Source organism: Alligator sinensis, unplaced genomic scaffold (assembly GCF_000455745.1).
Source record: "Alligator sinensis unplaced genomic scaffold, ASM45574v1 scaffold169_2, whole genome shotgun sequence".
Lineage (NCBI taxonomy): Eukaryota > Metazoa > Chordata > Crocodylia > Alligatoridae > Alligator > Alligator sinensis.
The window spans coordinates 1,214,118-1,234,069 of record NW_005842077.1 but is presented as its reverse complement, the minus strand read 5'-3'; the positions used below and the strand labels follow the sequence as shown (position 1 = coordinate 1,234,069).

At 45.3% G+C, this 19,952-nt stretch overlaps 1 protein-coding gene across 1 annotated transcript in view; it reads right to left on the bottom strand.

Annotated features, from left to right (window-relative positions):
* Positions 1-19,952, bottom strand: part of TTC29 (tetratricopeptide repeat domain 29) — a 220,811-nt gene that overhangs the window by 75,857 nt on the left and 125,002 nt on the right. Inside the window, exon 10 of the mRNA XM_014520005.2 lies at positions 13,935-14,166. Coding sequence (XP_014375491.1) covers positions 13,935-14,166 — 232 coding nt within the window. The remainder of the gene's footprint in view (positions 1-13,934; positions 14,167-19,952) is intronic.

Below are 19,952 nucleotides of genomic sequence, written 5' to 3'. Positions count from 1 at the left end.
ATCTAATCCACTTAATCACTGGGTAGATGCTACTACTCTTTGACCTTCTCCCCAAAAGAATAACCTCTGAGATTGTAAAAAGAGCTACTAACTAGTGCTTATGCTACTAAAAGATTCTCCCTATATGGGAATAATCCTTCAGCGACCATTTATGTTACTCTATTTTGTTGGTGGTATGTGAAAAGTACCTGTACTGCACCTTAGAGATTTTCCACAAAAGCTTGCAGTAAGATTTAAACATAGGAAGGAGAGGCTCAAAATGAGTGGGTCAACATGAATCAGAAGTTCAGAGCCTTCTAAAAATAATTCATGATTTAGTGAATGACATTTAATAATGGCCGTCTTACAAGATGACTGGCTGGTACCATTTCTAGATAGCCCTTAATAACAGAGAAAACAAACTCTGATATATTTTAGGCAGATAATTTAACTTGGAAATCAAGGAAGACATAGAATTGATACTACTGTCATGAACTCTGATGATGAAGTTTTCCTACTTCAGTGCCAATACCATTCTGATAGATGACTTTCTTTCTTCTGATGGAACCTGTCACACCTTGTCAGAACATTCAAGATCTGTATCAGAGAGGTGTCAAGGTGGAGTGAATCTGAGTTTAGGTGCTGAATCGTGTCAGATTGCCTGAAGATGGAAGGCCTGGGGACATAGGATGAAACAAAGCTGGTTCTGATGGCACGATCAGCAGTTTTGAGAATCAAAACTTAGGAACTCTCACTGAAGCTAAGCAATGTCTGTCTTCACTTTTCTGAGGACTTGTGGGAGTGTGCAAGATTGAGGAAAAGAAAATAAACTAGTCTGATTAGTCTAGAAGGAACAAGTCACCAGGTAACTTGAATTCCTGTCAGTTCCTGAACAAAGACCATTTGGCAATGTTTTGGAATCTAGGTATGGAAAATATTTATTGGGTCAGTTGCTTTCTACAGTGATGTTTCTAGTGCTTCTCCTTGCAGGCAAACAGATCCACAATGAAGCTGTACTTACAGTCTCTAAAGAGCACTTGTACTGACTGTAAAGTTTTCATATTGTCTGCAGAATATCTTTCTCCACCAGATGAACAGCTGTAAGAAATTATGATGAAAGATGCACTGATCCTTCAGGGCTTTGTCCTCCTAAGAAGTGAAAACATGCTATAAGGCCACACAGTCTGAATGCCAGACACATCATACTAAGCTCCAGGACAATGGAAAACTTGCCTCAGCATAAAAGATAAATATTAAGATTGTCTGGCACAGTCTGAGTGGCAGTCACCACTGCTGGAGATGTTAAGAAAAAGGAAAATTCTTATAGAATGTTTCAAGACACTTTTTGCCAGATTAGGAAGTCATGTACTCATTGATGATCATCAAATGTAAGACTCCTGGTTTAGAATTTGCACTTGACCAAGATTAGGGTTCTTAGGATCCTAGAATGTAGACTGGATTTGCATGACTGGAAGGAACCGTAAAACTCAAGAGTCTCAAAAAAGCAACTGAACTAAAACAAATCAAACTAAATTCATAATTGCAAATTTACAAACTAATTTTTCCTTTGAATGTTTAAAATTTCTTTCATAGCTAATAACCACTGAAGTATAAAGAGAGATTCTTATGAATATTTAATTTCTGTGTCTGGGATGGGTAGACATTTCTTTATTGATTCCCGAGCAGGAAGCTGATCATGTGCAGTGAAAAAGAGGAGGGGGAACACCTCTTTGAGGCTGAAAACATTAAACCAGTCATGTGAATTGACAGGGTACAGTGTCTTCATTATACAAAAATAATGTTTTCATACAAAAATTGAATATTAGAATCAGTAAAGAACTCTGGAGAAAGAAATGTTCCATGTAAATCAGGATTTGGACTATTCAGCCATGCAGTTTGCAACAGAATCCACTAATGGGTCACTTCTAGACCCCAAATTATGATCTAGCATTGAAGCTTACACTTAGGTATACTGTATCTAGCCCACGGTTGCCAAATGTCTAGATTTATTGTATGGTCCCTAAAAATTCAGTCCTAAAACATCTGTCCATGATGTCCATAAGAAAAATTAAGTCATCCGTAAAAAGCAGAAAAACTGAGTTTGTTTCAAAATCTGTGTCCAAATGAAGCTACATTCAGAGCAAGTTTTGAGGCTGGACAGAGAAAGTGGAGCAACACCACCTGGTGTCTAGGTGGGAGCACTGTTCAGAGCCCTTCTGTGAACTGCATCTGTAACTCCTTCTCTCCTCTCACCCTAGCAAGTTTTGCTGCAGAGTTTCTAAGCAGTTCTTGGGCTCAGCAGAGTAGGGACCGGGTTGTGTGGCTGAGGGAATGGGAGATGTGGTAGGTAGGGGGTCCAGGCCAGAGACTAGAGAGGGGAGACTGAGAACAGTGGGAGCAGTAGTGGGGCAACTGGGTGCCAATTTAGAGGGAGCGCTGATATAGCTTCCTCTCTTTTTCCATGGTAGGGGTAACCCCGTGCAGCCAAGCCATGGAAGATGGGCAGGGGCAGCCCTATACCCTACAGCATATCTGTGGGGGAGGAGTGGAAGGCAAGTGGAATGCACACCCCCCCACAAGCTTTTCTGTAGGAGATGCAGTCCTGCATCCAGAAGCATATCTGTAGGGGTGCATGGGGGAGTGAGAGTGGGAGTGAATAGGGTACCTGAAGTGGCCCTGTGGAGTCTGTACCAGCTGGGCTGCTGCAGCAGGGTACAGCAAGCCTGCCCTTCAGCTATAGCAGCCTCTGAGTGCAGCTCCCTGAGTGCAAAGAACAGGGAAAGATAAGATTCCACTTCCCTGCCCCTCACTTCTGTTCTCCAGTGCTCAGGATAATTCCCTCTCCCCTCCACACCTCTGGTCTATGCACTGAAATATCATGCTATGCCTCTGGGTGGGGGTCAAACTAGGGGGTGGGTTAGAAGAGGCAACATGGTGTGAGGTATAGGTGGGGATACCAGGGTGTAGGGGTGACTAGGGGGCCCTGGGGTGGGGATAGCATGGTGTAAAGCTATTGCTGCAGTCAAGTATATTCAAATATATAGGGAGGATGAAGAAGGCGCCGGGTAATGTGGGGCACCTGCAGGATATGCTGGGCAATCTGGTGGTTGCATCAGAGGATAAAGTGGACCTCTTTAACCAATTCTTCACCTCCGTTTTCTTGTGCAGGGACCGGGACTTCCCTGCTGTGATAGAAGCCGGACGCGAGGGGATCGCCTTCAGACCTCAGGTTGGGGAGGACCAGGTTAGAGAGCTTCTGGAGGGGCTGGACGCGTTCAAGTCAGCGGGTCCGGATGCTCTCCACCCCAGGGTGCTGAGGGAGCTGGCTGGGGTTATTGCAGGGCCCCTGGCACGGCTCTACGAGCGATCGTGGTGCTTGGGCCAGGTGCCAGACGATTGGAAGGTAGCTAATGTGGTCCCCATCTTCAAAAAAGGGAAAAGGGAGGACCCGGGCAATTATAGGCCCGTCAGTCTTACCTCAATCCTGGGGAAGCTCTTTGAGAAGATCATCAAGGAGCACATTTGTGATGGGCCGGCATCAGAAATGATGCTCAGGGGCAATCAGCATGGATTTATTAGGGGGAGATCATGTCAGACCAACCTGATTGCCTTTTATGATCAGGTCACAAAGGCCATGGACGCAGGTGTCGCGGTGGATGTAGTCTTTCTGGACTTCAGCAAGGCCTTTGACACCGTCTCTCACCCCATCCTAATTAATAAACTAGGCGACTGTGGCATAGATGCCTACACAGTCAGATGGATTGCAGATTGGCTGAAGGGTCGCACTCAGAGGGTGGTGGTGGATGGATCATACTCGACTTGGGGGGAGGTGGGTAGTGGAGTCCCCCAGGGCTCGGTCCTGGGGCCTGCGCTGTTCAATTTCTTCATCAGCGATCTTGATGTTGGGGTGGAAAGCAACCTGTTTAAATTCGCTGATGACACCAAAATTTGGGGGGAGGTGAGCACGCTAGCAGGGAGAGAGAGATTGCAGAAGGATCTGGATAGGTTACAGGGGTGGGCAAACAGGAACAGGATGTGTTTCAATACGGACAAGTGCAGGGTGCTGCACTTGGGTAGTAGGAACCAGCAGCACACTTATACGATGGGGAACTCCCTACTTGAGAGCACGGAGGCGGAAAGGGATCTTGGTGTCATTATTGACTCCAAGATGAACATGGGCCGACAATGCGAGGTCATGGTTGGCAGGGCTAACCGGACCTTGTCGTGCATCCACAGGTGCATCTCGAGTAGAGCCAGGGAGGTGATCCTCCCCCTCTATGCGACGCTGGTCAGGCCGCAGCTGGAGTATTGTGTCCAGTTCTGTGCGCCCCATTTCAGGAGGGATGTGGACAACATGGAGAGGGTCCAGAGGAGGGCCACCCGCATGATCCGGGGACAACAGGGCAGACCCTACAGTGAGAGACTGCGGGACCTGAACCTATTCAGCCTCCACAAGAGAAGGCTGAGGGGGGACCTGGTGACCATCTATAAACTCACTAGGGGGAACCAGAAGGGTTTGGGGGAGACGCTGTTTCCCCTAGCCCCCGCTGGCATAACAAGGAGTAATGGGCACAAGTTGATGGAGAGGAGGTACAGATTGGACATCCGAAAAAACTACTTCACAGTTAGGGCGGCTAGGAGCTGGAACCAACTTCCAAGGGAGGTGGTGCTGGCCCCTACCCTGGGGATCTTTAAGAAGAGGCTGGATACCTACCTGGCTGGACTCATTTGAGTCCCGTTTTTTGTTTAGGGTTCTTTTGTTGTTCTCCCGCCCTGGTGGGGGGTCGGGCTAGAAGATCTATTAGGTCCCTTCCGACCCTAAAACTATGAAACTATGAAACTATAAGTAGGGTCATCAACCCAGGGCAATTTTTTTTACTGATAATCTCCAAATTTTTCAGTTTGAACCTGGCCCTTGTCCAGGGTCTGGCAGAAGGGTTACATTTATATTATGTAAAACATATGTCAGTAAACAAAAGTTTGGTTGTCAGTAAAAAGTTTGCAGATTGTTAGTAAAAAATGTCTTGGGTTGGCAATCCTGATACAGCCTTCATGGCTGTGAATTTAACTTTGAAACTGTGAGCTAAGTGTCAACCATACACTCACAATTTCCTCATGAATCTTCAGGCATCCTTAAATCAAACCTCTGAGAGTTGTGAATGGTCTCTGACCTTGAGGGAACTGTACATCTTTGAGATGTGTTCTTCATTCCACTACTGGTGCATATTTGCTCAATGTACCTGAGCTGGGTGACCCTAGCTGCCCCTTTGTTGTCACTTTACCAATATAGAGCCCAGATATCCTCAGGCTTTGTAGTAGCAGGAAAGGAGGCCAAATCATGGAATACATATGGACACAACTTCTTCAAACTGAAATAAGACATCTGCAAGGCAAGGAACTGTTTTTCCTTGAGTACTTACACTATTTCTGACTCCAAACAGTGACTTAGAAATGGCTAAGAGGCATCTATTAAAATAAGTGCAGGTAAGCATTACCCAAATTAGTATTAGTTCTTACCATTTCTACTATAGAGTAATGGTGGGTGAATGTGTGTACTGAACTCTAACTGGCTATCCTATATAACTCTAATATTGCAACATTGCTCAAAAAACTACTTGCACTCTTGTAGAAAAAGCTGTCACTCTTACTGATGGCCCTGTGGCAATGTCTGGACTTCAGACTTACTGTAACTGGCAGCAGTACCCTGAGCAGGGCTAATTAGGTATCCTCACTGCTACATAGGCATGGCTGCACTGTTTAAGGTCTTAGAGGTAGTGAATATGAAGCTGTATAGTGTGTTTGTGAGTGCTTTTGCCAGGCAAGGTAAATGCATGGTACAATATTTGGCTTATATTTGCTAGTTCATAGGAAAGTCTGATTCAGCAGTACACTTTGTTAGTGTAAATATACTCTCTGTCTCTATAAAAATCTTTACATAAGGGGATCCTGCTATAAGTAATGGCAATTGATGTTATTAATTATGCATTGTGTGAAAAAGAATTTCCATCTGTTTGATTTAAATATGCCACCAATAATTTGATTTCCACCCCTACTTCTTGTACCATGGGACATAATAAATAACTGTTCCCTAACAAAAAAGCTGTTCTGATAGAGAAATGAAACAGAGAAACATATAGCTATTGGTTCAAAATTTAGCACAAAATTTAGAACCCAGTCAGAGAATCTTCTCTTTAAGACATGTTCATTCATAACCTTTTTTGAACATAGCCAGCATATGAAACATGGGATCCCTGACACAAATTTGAGATACATGAACTCTCACAAAGCTCACTGAAAGTCCAGAGTTCTTAATGATGAATGGTGCTTTCTAAAATATGGCTCAGTGTGCACATCTACATGTGCAATTAGTTGGAACTAAATTTACTATGCATTAGCTTAATGCGCAGTAACTGATTTTTGGCAAGTATCTACATGTGCAGGGAACTCCCTGTGCCAGCTCCCCCCAGTGGCCACAGGGGGACATGACAGGACTAAAGGGAACTGGCACTAAATTTAGATGACCGAGGCAGCCAAGAGGATCTGGGGACCCTGTTCCTGGGTGCCAGGGCCAGGGGCTGGGCACCCGTGGCTGAGAAGCTCAGCTGGAGCAGAAGCAGAGCTGCCACATGCTGTCTGTGTCTGTACCACTCTGCTTCTCTCAACACAAGAAGTGTCTGCCCAGACTGCACAGTGCGGGGCTGTGTTTTAAAGATGTCTGCCAGGTACTGGCAACAGGGGGACATGGCAGGGTAGCCACTGTGGGGAGCTTCAGTCTCCAGACCCAGCTGCCAGGAGTTGGCAGCCATGCTGAAGCCAGACCCAGCTGCCAGTACCTGGCAGACATCTTTAAAACACAGCCCCACACTGTGCAGTCTGGGCAGACACTTCTTGTTCTGAGAGAAGCAGAGTGACACAGATAGCATGTGGTAGCTCTGCTTCTGCTCCAGCTGAGCTTCTTAGCCATGGGTGCCCCAGGACCTGGCCCTGGCACCCAGGAACAGGGTCCCCAGATCCTCTTGGTTGCCTTGGTCATCCACTGGCCCACTGTCATCATCTCACCCCTCCTCATCAGGAACCCAGCCTACCCACTACTCCCATGGCTGATGAGGCCCTACACTGGGCACTGGGAACCCCACCAGGCCCATTTTAACTGGTACCTTGTGGTGAACCCACACCTTCATTGAGTGCACCTTTGGCTGCCTCAAAGGCCACTGGCATTCTTTCATGGCCCACCTTCAGGTGGCCGAGAGAAACCTCCCCATGGTCATCACTGAAGCGTGCATGCTGCACAATATTTGTGAGGCCCAGGGAGAGGCATTTAGGGATGCATGGGCAGAGGAGGCACACGGGGCCTGGAGGCGGAAGCAAGAACTGCACTGACAGTGGCAGCGTTGGGTCCCCTCTAGTGAGGCCCCAGGTGAGCTGCATACTATGTGGGGGCCAGGGCACCGGGTGCAGGAGACCCTGGTGGACCACCTCTTACAGCACTCCCTGCTCTAGCCCATCTTCCCCACTGCCCACACCCCCCCTACCCCTGCCCATCCCCAGCACCAGTCTCAGGACATGTACTTGTTTTGAAAAAAAAAGCTTTATTCCTCTTACAAACCCCACCCTGATCCCTCCCTGCTCAACACATACAGCCCTCTTGCCCCACTTTCTCCAACACAGAGCCCCCTTCCCTCTCCCCCTCAACCAACGTAGCTCCCTCCCTCTTCCCTATCTCTCCTCAACAAACAGAGCCCCTCCACCACCCTTCCCACCCACCAACAATAAAAATCCCTCTTCCCAATGTGCAAACTATATACAAGAGTCTCAGTCTTTTATTGTCCCAGAGTGGGGGTGCCTAGGCTGCAGAGCCTGGGGGCAGGTGGCCAACACCCTGGCCTCTCACTGTTCCCTTGCAGGTCTGGGGGGCATGGCGACTGCAGTGGGCTTGTTATGTGGTGATGCCAGATAGTGCTCTTCAAGGGTGGGCAGCTCCTCCTCTGGCTGCTGGAGTCCAGGGCCAGTGTCCCCTTGCAGTGCTGTGCCTGGCAGCTCTGGGTCCTTGGGCATGTGGCCTCAGGGTAAGTGGTGGGGCTGGGCCCAGGTGGGTGGCGGGAGACCTGGGGTGGGGGCTGGGCCAGGGCCAGGGGCCTGCTTCAGGGTGGTGGCTGGCTGCCTGAAGCACTGAGGAGCCAGGAATGGGGGCCGGGCACATGACCGCCAGATCCAGGAGGGTGTCCAGGACCTGATGGTCATCATCCATGGCCTCCACTGCCTGGACCTGGTTGGCCCTTTGATGCCTGAGCAGCTCAATCCACTCCAACTCTAGGTGCTCCACCTGGGCCCAGTGTTTCTGCTGTGCCTGGTCCTGTGTGCTTTCCCGGGCAGTCTCCTAGGTGATGACCTCCTCCCACCACCTTCCCTTGCGGGCCAGGCCCTCCTCCTGCCAGACCTTTGCCCGTACCTCGCACTCCTTGACCACCTCCACCAGGCACTGGAGAAGGAGGATGCAGTCTTGAGCCCACTGCTGGCGCACCCGGTGCATATGGTGTAGGGCTGTGTGAAGCTTCAGCTGCTGATTCGATTTGGTGGAGATTTGGCTTGATTTGGTGGGAGAATCTCTGAATCGGAATCGAATCAGGAAATACTTTAATCTCTCTGAATTGAATCAGAACCCTCCAAATTGATTTGGAGAGATTCAATGATTCGGACATAGACATAGTTTTAAATGTTTTTTCTACATACCTCAAGGTACCAGGTGGCTCATGAATGCTGAGATGCTGGGGTGGATGGAGCATCCCATGGGAGCATGGGAGAAGGCGGTCCCTACCAGCACACTCAGCAGGGGACCTGAAGCACTTCCGGTCCACTTCCAGGTCCACTGCTGAGCATGCGGGGCGCCCCCCCCCCCCCCCACTTTTGTGGGACACTCCATCCACCCCAGCATTGTAGCATTCAAGAGCTGCATCTGGTACCTTGAGGTATGTAGAAATAACAGTTAAAGCTGTGTCTATAGCTGAATCGCTGATTCTCTGAATCAGCATCGAATATTCAGATTTGGATTCGGCTGAATCAAATCAGGATGGTGATCCAAATCAATAAATTGAATCACTGTCCCCAATTTGGGCCAAATCCAAATCGAATATGGCCCATTTTGCACACAGCTAATACGGTGGGCTCCCACACTGGGTGGCAGTGACCTGGAGCCTGCATCCCTACTGGGGCCTGCAGCTTCTTGCCAGCAACCAGATGTTGGCCCTGCAAAGGCAAGAGACAGAAGCTTTTTGTGAGTTTGCAACATTTCAGAAATGTACCAGGGGCCATGTGCTGCATGGCCTCAGATCAGGGTTCGGCCATGCATAGGTGCCCGGGGAGCATAGTAAGTTTGGCCAGGCAAGCCTGGGCCTAGGCAGCCACTGGCCGAGCCCCCATCCCTGTATGCTTCCCAGGGGCCGGTGGGCCAATGAGTGCTGGCCTCAGGCAGCCTACTTCCCCTATCCCTATCCAGGGCAGGCCAGGCCAGGCTCCTGGGAGCACCTGCTGCCACGGCTCCAGACCCTACTCTCCCATCTCTCCCCCTGCAGGCCAGCCACTCTGCTACCCTGCCAACCAGCTCATAGCACCCGGGCTTAGGACATGCAGGGCTCCCAGACAACTGGGGCAAGGGCTGGCTGCACCCTTGCCCTCCCCAGTGGGGGCCACTCTGAGGAGGTGCCCTGGGGCCAGTTTGGCCCTACACCACCACTGCACCCCAAGCGTGCCCCTGCTGCATGTGCCCCAGGCAGTGTATGATGAGCTGTTTGTGCAGGGTGAGGGGTACACAACCCACTACACCCTGCTGCTGCTGATCCTGCTGGTGCTCCAGGCACACCTGTGCTCCTGGTTTGGGATCCTAAGCTACAAAAGTGTGGGAGGCAAGCCTGGGCTGCCCCAAAATCTCTATCTGTGTCTCAAGGACTACCTATGGCAGTGCTATACATTATTCCCTCTGCTGCTGAGGAGCACATTGCTGCCAGTATTGACATCTTCCTTTGGGTATGAGGAAGCTGTGTGGACAAGGGCTTCTCAATAAAGATTTGAACTGTGTCCTGTCTCTCTGCATGCTGTGGAGGGGGAAACATGGGGACAGGGGAGTGCAGGCAGGCTGGGTGGGCAGGGTGGGGCAGGGGCCAGGGCCAAGACCAGGGGCAGGGCCAAGGAATAGGGGTGGAGCTGGGGCTGGGAGGGCCCTCCCCCCAGTGCAGGACTTACCATGTGGCTGGGGCTGGTGAGGCTGGTGGCTTGGCACTGGCTTCCCCATCAGCGATGGTGTCCAGCTGTGCCCAGTGTCCTCGACTCACAGTACATGGTACACCAGCCAGGCCCCCCCCTCCCAGGAAGGAGCTGGTGCTGCTGGCAGATGGTGGTGTCATGGCTGGCTACTTGTCGCAGCAGGGGCTGGGGCTGTGGAGCTGTCAAGGAAGCTGTTGGCCAGGGCTCCCCAAGCTGCTAGTGGATGCAGCAGCCAGGGAGGTGGGCAGGGTGGGGTGCTGAATGCCCAAGTTGGCCTCCACCAGTGACAAGTCATTGGAGGGGTCAGGGGGGTGGGGGCTCAGGAAGGCCACCCCTGCTGGTGTAAACTGCAGGGTTGTAGCTTGGGTCCCAGGGTGCCAACATCCTGGTCAACTCCTGCATAAGGGCATGGGCTTATGGGCATGACTGGACCAATGATTGTGGCCAATCATGGCCACCCACTGTGCCCACAAAGCCTTGATCTTTATGTGGCACTCCTGCACCGACTGGGAGTGCCCATGCTCCTGTATGCCTGCCCCACACAAACTGCCTCTGCACCTCTACATCACCCCAGAGTGCCATGGGGTCTCCAGTCTCCTCCTAGCTCCAGCTGGGGCCCCAGGTGCAAGGCTCAGTCATGTGCAAGTGGGTGGGGCTGGGCCTGGATGGGAAGGATGGGGAGGACATGTTGGTGGTGCATCCCAGTGCCGGCTCTCTGGGCCCCCACGCAGCTGTCCCTGTGTGGCCAGCCCTGGACAGTTGTCAGCAGTGTTCAGCACAGGGGCATGGCCAGGAACTGGGAGCTGCATAGCAGAGGCAATGTGCCACAGCACCTGCAAGCACAGGAGACACTGTTGGGGGTGAGCAGTAGCAGGGAGTAGGTGCTGGCTCTGGTGCCATACAGCCAGCCAGAAGCCTTGGGGAGATCTCAGAGCTGGTCAGGGGGTGCGGCAGGCTACAGCCCTTTATAACATTCACCTGTGGAGAAGCAGCAGCTTTGGCTAGGATACACACAGGCAAAGGCTGCCCGTGTCCTGTCCCAGAGGGCACACAGGGCCTGCAGTGCTCCTGTGCAGGCAGTAGGCTTATACAGGCTCCTGTGTTGTGTGCCCCAGGACACAAAATAGCTGCAGGCTTTTATAGCCTGGGGGCCTGCCACAAAGGCTTCCCAGACTAGTGGCAGGAGAGGCTCCTGGCAAGCTGGCTTCCTAGTAGCAGGGCAGACCTGGCACTAAACTTAGTGGCAGTTCACATCTATACATGTGTTACTGTGCTTTAACTAATCGTGACTAATTTTGATATCTGCATTTACAGTGATCAAATGTAGTCATGATTAGGCTAGTTTACTGCACAGTAAGGATGTGCACATGTAGATATATACCTGAACTGCGCAGTAAACTAGACTAATGAACATTAAACATGCCTCGTGTAGATGTGCCCAATGTGCAGCATTGTAATTGTCAGAAATCTTTAGGAAAGGAACTCAAACTAAAATGGAAAGTATTATTATGTCATTATATAGTGTGGCCAAATCTTGAACACCATCTACAGGTGCATTTAAGGGTGATTAAATTTAATGTGCATTAAGCTAATGCCCATTAAGCAATTTTTGGCTGGTGTCTACATGTGCTGGGACTTGGCAAGTAGTGCCTGCAGCCCTGCCATGTGACCCTAGTGGCTGGGCAGACCCGGCACTGAAGTTAATGCTGGGTTTTGTCTACATGTGCATTATTGCCCTTTAACTACTCACATCTAACTTTGATACCAGACAGAACAGTGAAGGAGAACTACATTTCTTCCCCTCTGCTTTTTCTTCCATCCTTTGAGATTTTACCAGACAAGATGGAAATATCTGTTTCCAGGGATCCATGGACAGAGGAGCTAGGAGAAGCATTTTAGATGCCTGCTCAGAAGTTTCTGTCCTATACATCCCAGGTTCTGAAGAGTGACAACATGATTTTTCCATCAGGAATATTTTAATGGAGGATTCCTTATTTCTTTCTTTCTCTTGGAATATGATTTACAGGCTGCACATCTCTCTATACATGCTCCTCTTCTACATACAGATGAGAACTAGTACAACAGGCTTGAAGAGACATTGCTTCCTGGCAGGAACAGCAATTTGTAAAGCCTGGAGACAAGTTTTCAGAGATTATCATTGCAGGCTGAAGAAAGGAAATGCTATGAAAAGCACAACTAAAGCTAAACTAACACTAAACCCTGACTGATAAATACCTATCAGTTTATAAAACAATGGGTAAACAGCACAGTTAGGGAAGAGGGTGAGGTACTGCAAGTTCTGATATTTAGCCACAGGCAGAGAGAACAACCAAGGAGCACATGGCACTACCATACCCTTTAGGTCCTTGATCAGATGCATGAAGAAACTCAAGGGGCATATGTGGCCCCTATAAGTATTGCTGGAAAAATTCTGAACATGAGTGCACTGGACACATGTGCTTCAAAAATTAAATATATACAGACAAACTGCCACGTTCATCTTAATCAAATGTATATCTCTGAAACCTCATCAAAGTTTGTTAACTTTTTAAAAATTCTGGCCATTTGAGCAGAAATGTAGTAAACATGCTTGCCCCACAGTTTTTACTTGAAATTTTATACTGCCTCAGGAAAAAAAAAAACCTCAGCTATTTCTGACTCAGCTGTCAAAATCTTCAGCAATAAAACTACTAATCAAGTATTTTTAAATTAAAATTACAACTGAAGCTATATGTAAATCTTCTAATTCCATGAAACAGAAAAGGCAAACAAACATGGAAAATATGGGCAAAATGCCTTTAAAAGAGAAACTGATTTAATTTGGGCACAGTCTTTTATAAATAATACCTTTGCAGAGCCAAACATCTACTGCACCATTATAAACTGCTTTAACAGTCACTTCTTCCCAGGTTATTTTCCATGTGTAAGGGTCTATAGATGATATTCTTTAATAAGAACAGGATTATCCTCAGTACAAGATAGTAAAATAGCACCAGTGCTTAAAAGGTAGATAATGCTGAATTGAGGTTTTTTTTTTTTAATCTTCCTTTTATTAGAAAAAATAAAAACCAAAGAGAAAGTAAAACCAAAGAAAATTAATTAAGGAAGGAAAGGTCCATCTTCCTTCACCCACATTTCCACTATTTGATACAAGAAATTACACAAAGGAAATAAGGGAAAACTCTTTTTTTATGTTTCTTTGGCTAAAACATATAATTCTCATGGACAAGAAATGCCAAAAAATATGCCTGAATGTGCAGGGAACACACACAGAATTTGGGAAAAATGGGAAAATATTTCTTCTTATTAACAACAGAGAATTTATTTTTATCCTTGTCCTATAAGAACAGACTAAAAGCGAAGATTGATTTGAAGGTTCACTTGGTCATCATTTGATTAAACTGATTCATCACTTGTTTGCCTCTGATTGTGATGATCTGAGAACTGAGCATTGAGAATGTTAGAGTTGGCATCTAAAATAGATTACTGCTATCTGTTTTCTTTTCTATATTGTATTTAAGCCTATTTAATTCGATCTTTAAAATAAGTGCACACAGAAGTGAATCTAACCTCCATCCAATACAAGGGTAATCCAATAGGATTAAACTCAGCAAATAATTTAATAAAACTCTACAAGAAAAATGACATAACCATTAAAGACAATGCAGCACTAATGCGTTTCATAACCAATGTCTTACCGACTGTAAAAGGGTCAGTGCACATGCCACTTCTGTTCTCCTTCCATGCCAGCAGGTACTCAACACTGACAGGATCTGCAGTTTCTGTATAGCTGTTAACTGCCACCATCATGTTATGAGCTTTTGCAATGCCATAATAAACCTTTGTTTCATCCACCAAGGGCAAATTAGTTAGAGTGTTTGCTGCCTCAAAAGCCTGACTGAAATATTCACAGGCCTTGTTATAGTTTCCCTAATAAAGAAAAGAAAAGGGAAAAAGGCTTTAATTTTTCAAATAGCAATGTTTCATACACTATTTTATAATTTTTTCCTTCATAGCCACAAGGATCCAGCCCACAGAGTGACTCAGAACATATTCTTGGGCAAGTCACTTCACTTTTCTGCTTCAGTTTCCTGAACTGTAAAATGGAGATAATGTTACCCACTTGTCTGTCTCTCAGGGTATTTATTAGTCACAGTTTTCATAGCTTTTTGAAAACATGAAGCACTATATAAATACTATGTGTTATTACAATTTCTGTTAAGTCATGAAATAGTTTTAAGTAAGGAAGGATTGTAAAACCAGAACAGTGAGACTAAACTAAACCAAAAAAAGCTAGTCACCACTCCTTTCCCCCACCATACCACAGTCAAAAGTATAGAAATCAGAATCTTTCATACTTAAAAAAAAAGTTGATTTTGTCTGGCCTAAATAAATAAATAAGAAGAAAAAACAAGATTATAAAATAACTTACAAAAAAGTATAGATAAATGAGTAGAGTTTAGGAGGGTATTCAAGCAAAAGATATTAGGAAAATGGAAGCCCAATTATAGCCAACAAAAAGGAGCACATCTACAGCAGGCAAATATGTAAAGAAGTTTAAAATGGTAAGGATGGAATGTGAAGCTATTAAAAATGTAAGGGTGAACATAAGGACGCATTTTTAAATATATCAGTACAGGATGCTTCTAAGAGAATCCACTGATCTCCAAATCATGAGAGTTCAATTTAACAGTAAATAGGGGATCAGTTAAATAAAATAAGGACACAGTTTAGAAGAAGAATTACTTTTTTGCATGTTTTCATCATAAAACATGTGAAGGCAATGCCAATTTTTAGCTTAATCATTTCTGGTAAAAAAGTACAAAAATACTATAAGAATTGGAATACTCAAAGAACAGATGCTGGAACAAACTGATAATTCAAAAAGTAATATATCATGAGACCTAGATGTTCTAGGTGTTCTAAAGAAACCTGATAATGCAGTGGCTTAATTGCTAGAAAATACATATAATCTTATTAAAATGAGACACTGTAATAAAAACCTAGAAGGTCTCAAAGAATGCACCAATATTAAAAAAGGTAGATGTTACCTGGTCCTGCACAAGCATCAGTGGTGTTTAACATGTTTTTTTAATTCTCTAAAAAAAGAGTAAGCTTTGGGTGGCAAATCTGCAGAGGATAAAAAGTTCTTTCACTTATTCAAGAGGAGGAATGATGGTTAGGAAATTCAAATGGACGTAACTGTGTGAGGCAAATGGCAACTTAGCAGCAAATTAAATTCAATATTGAAAAAGGATAAATAGTGCCTTTTGGAAGATATTATTTGAACTACTTAAAACTTTTATTGGGTTCTAAATTAACTACATCAGTTCAGGAAAGAGATCTAACATAAATATGGACAGCTCAGTGAGGGCATCTGCTAAATATGAAGCAGCCTTAAAAATGTAAAATTTTAAAAGAGAAAACTAAATATTAAGAAACATCAAGAATGGGACGGAGAATGATACAGAAGTAATGTTAATCTATGAGTGGAATGACTTTATTTGGGACACTGTTACAATCTGGGTGACCCATCTCAAAAAAAGATGTAGCAGAAACAGAAAAAATGCATGATGATGACAATGAATCATGGAGACATGGGGTGTGGGGTTGGGCTGAGGGTGAGGCAGCCACTAGGCAGGGTTCCTTGATGCAGCAGCTGGGGAGGTGGGTGGAGTGGGGTGCTGAAGTCCTGAGATCCCTACCTCCTGTGATGTGTCACCAGAGGCATCAGGGCAGGGTACAGGTAAGGGCAGGCCACCCTTGCTGGTAGCACTCACAGGGGTGTGGCCTGGCTGCCAGGGTGCCAAAATGTGGGCCAGCTGGCTCATGAAGGGCATGGTCTTCTAGGCATGACCAGACCAATATCTGAAGTCAGTCAAAGCCACCTACCATGGCCGCAAAACCTTGGTCTTCATGTGGCACCCAGGATAGGGGCATGGGAAGGGAGGGAAGTTGCATGGCAGAGGCGCTTCACCACATTGCATGAAAAGAGATAGAGCTAGGGATGAGCAGGAGCAGGGAGCAGGTGCTGGCCCTGTTGCCATAGAGAGCAGGGCCAGCAGCCCTGAGAGGAATCTCAGGGCTAAGCAAGGGATGTAGCAAGGTTGAGCCCTTTGCAACACTCATCTGTGGCCAAGAAGCAGCTCCAGCTAGGGGGACAGGATGGACAGTGGCTTCCTGGGTCCTATCCAGGGGGGCACATGGGGCCTGGTGACTCCTGTGCACAGCAACAGACTTGTCCAGGCTCCTGGTGTGTGTGCCCCAAGGCACAAAATGTGTGGAGGCTTTTATAGCCTGCAGCTAGGGGCTGCCAGAAAGCAGCCCAGCCCTGGAGCAGATGAGGTGGCCAGCCAGGCGCCCTGGGGCTGGGCTCTGGCTGGCCCCCTAGTGTCTGGGTAGACCCAGCACTGAAGGCTCTTTATTAATCTGCTATAAATAATTGTGCCAAAATTTGGTACTTGCTTTATGCAAGTATTAAATTTAGGCATGATTAGCCTAAATTTGCCATTTTAAGGTGCATTAAGGGCACACATGTGTAGATGCACACCCTTAATGCACCTGAAATAGGGCTAATGAGCATTAAATGCCCACATGTAGACACGCCCAATGAAAACTTTAAAACTGACAATAGTAGGCAAAAATTAAATAAGACGACAAGATAAAAATATATCAAGCAACAAATAGTATTGAAAAGATAGATTGCAAACTTCTATCCAACTCTGTCATATTAGCAGAACAAATGATCTTTAGCTGTAAATGAAAAGTGAGAAATCCAGAACTAATAAAATGAAATTACTGTATAATTAGTGTATAACTGTCCTATGGACACACGATTCCAAGGTATCATTGAGATCAATTATTAAGTAAACAATTAACAAGAAAATCCCAAATAGCAATAATAAATACTGAAAAACACAATACAGTATTTTGAAACATAACCTGTTTCAAATAAAAACATAAATGTTTCAGAACAGAAAGCCAATCTCTGATTAATAAATTAAGAGGAAAGCTGTCCTGGGAGCAAGTTATTCTATAACTTTCTACATAATTTGTTGCACTATCCTCTGAAGAAGCTAGTACTGACCACCAGCAGAGAAAGGATATTTAACTAGATGGACCATAAATATGGTACAGTATTGTAATTTCTATGCTCCTATTATTAACATCCATGAAGGGTTACCTATGGGTTAACAGGCTGGTTCTATCCCTCTAATCTGTGTAGTATTCTGCAGCCCTGGCACATGGTTCCCGGACTACAATACCTTTTCAGAGTTGTCAGCTGGTTGGAACCTTTTCTCTTGACTAGTTCCCCCACTAGAGATTTAAATGCCCCTATGAGACTGAAGCCTGGGAAGCCTGTGGAAGACAGATGGATGGTAACTTGAGTACCTGAGATGGTCCCTTTCTGAGATCAAGAGGAGGTATAAATTAAGAAACAGGAGAAGGAAGTTGGGAATGTGTGCAAACTGCTATACCTAGATTTTAATATGAAGCAAGAACAAGAGTGCAACAATAGGTATAGGAACATCAGATGGTAGAAGAATGGACAACAATGAGAAAATATGTTCATGAGATGAGGTAGTGGCATAATTAGTGAAAGGACCTTATCTAATCTGGCTAGGAAATTAGAAGAGGTCAGTGAGAAACAACTGAGACATGTGGACATTAAAGTGAGAAGCCTGTGCCACAAAACAGATGAACTAGAACTACCTGTCTATGACATGAAACCAGATTCTACAGGGATAAAAAATATGGTGGGCAGAAGATGAGGAATTAAGGAAATCAGGGAGTAAAGTCAACAGCATGGAAGAACGCAAAGCTTTGAATATGGAGGAGGCTTGGACTATCTTCATGTCAAAGGTGTATTTGGAATTTTCACCTCAAGCAAAAGTGGGGAAAAAGAAGATTGTAGGGAAGGGCTCCAGACCTTATTTGATGAGTTACTTTCTCAAAGGGGATTATGGAAATAAGCGTCAAGTGGATAAGGGATCAAAGTGTTGGGAAAAGTGGGAATGACTGAAGTCAAGCTCAGTTAGAACTTCTAAGGGAAACTGCAAATAGTAAAAGCTTTTTTGCCATACAAATTAAAAAGAGAATGTAGAAAAAAGTGGACCTGAAGAAAAGGTTGATATTAAAGATAATGTATGGGTGATTCAAAAACTAAATGGATACTTAAGTTTTCAATTAAGGTGATGGGGATTAAGATGGTGGGGACAGAGGTAGGATGGAATGAAAATGACAGTATGTCAAAGGAAATTACCACATCTGAGATGAAGCAAATTTAGAGAACTTAATGTGCTCAAATTGTGGGGACTGGATAGTTTCCATCCCAGAATTCTGAAAAAAACTGGCACATTAAATTACAGGTCTCGTAGTAAGGATTTGAAATAAACCTACCAAGTTTGGCGTCATATTGTATAACTGGAGCTAATATACTACTTACACTTTAAAAGGGAAAAACATGATCTAGAAAACTACATGCCAGTTAATTTGTCCTCAACGGCATATAAAGCTTTAGAACAAAAATCCTAAATACTTTTAATATCAAAGTTGATAAATTTATTATTGAGATTATATGATATGGTTGCCTGTGATAGCAGAGACTTTATGGCATAGCACATCCCTTCTAGTCCTATGTCCTATTTTCCCATGTTTTGAAGGCTTTTTGGTGGGAAGGAACCAGGTGTCAGAATATATTTCATGCATACAGAAATCCATGAGCCTTACTGGTGAGGCATATACGAAGGAAAATTTATTCCTGAAACGAAATATGAAACTTAATGGGATAAAATCTAAAAAAGCACCAGTCGCTTAACATTCTCCCCCCCGCCCCCCCGCCCCAAGTAGGCTCTTTTTAAGCTTGTGTAGCCTGGACCACATCTAAAAACAGAAAGTTCTTTTAATTTAAGTCAGATATCTTTTCCTCAAAGCATCTCTCTCAATTTACTGAATCAACAGAAAAAATGAAATGCTCTTAAATTTATGTTAAAAGTTGACACAAAAATAAGAGTAAACTACAGCTAAAATTAAATGAAATGCATTTGTCATATATTCCAATAAAACAAAAGCCTATTTCCAAATAGAGAGAAAGAAACTGGATAGTAAAATAGCAATAATCTCAACAAGGAAAGTAGTACATCCTTTGCTAAAGAACTTAATGAAAACAGAACTCTGCAAATTAAGTGATTCTATGTTCTCTGGTATTTCTTATAAGACTAGGATTGTGCTGTGGGAAATTTTAACACTGCATTTCAGAAAGACAGTTTGAAAAAGCCTCCTCATTTTAAGATACTAACATAATGATGAAGTTACAGGTTACACTTAGACTATACTAAGGGCACTTAAAATGTAGGCATCTACACATTAAGGTTGGTTAACTGATGCTAAATGCCTTCTGTGGGCCTCAGTGTTATGCCACTTTAAGTGAACATTAACTCTCATCTGTGCTACCTGTCTTGCATCAGGGTAACTTCAGTCTGCTCCATGGAGATAAAACAAGCAATTTGCAGTCCTCCAGTGTCCCAGGATGCACCCCTCCCAGCCTCCCCTCTTCCCCCACAAGCAGGGACACAGCCCAGGTGACCTGGCTCCTAGCTGTGCCCCTGCTTGCCAGTCCAGTGGCAAGTCAAAGCAGTGCAGGGAAAAAACAATATTAATCTTTAACATGCGACTGCTTACAGCACATCATAGACAATGTGTGTGTGTGTGGGGGG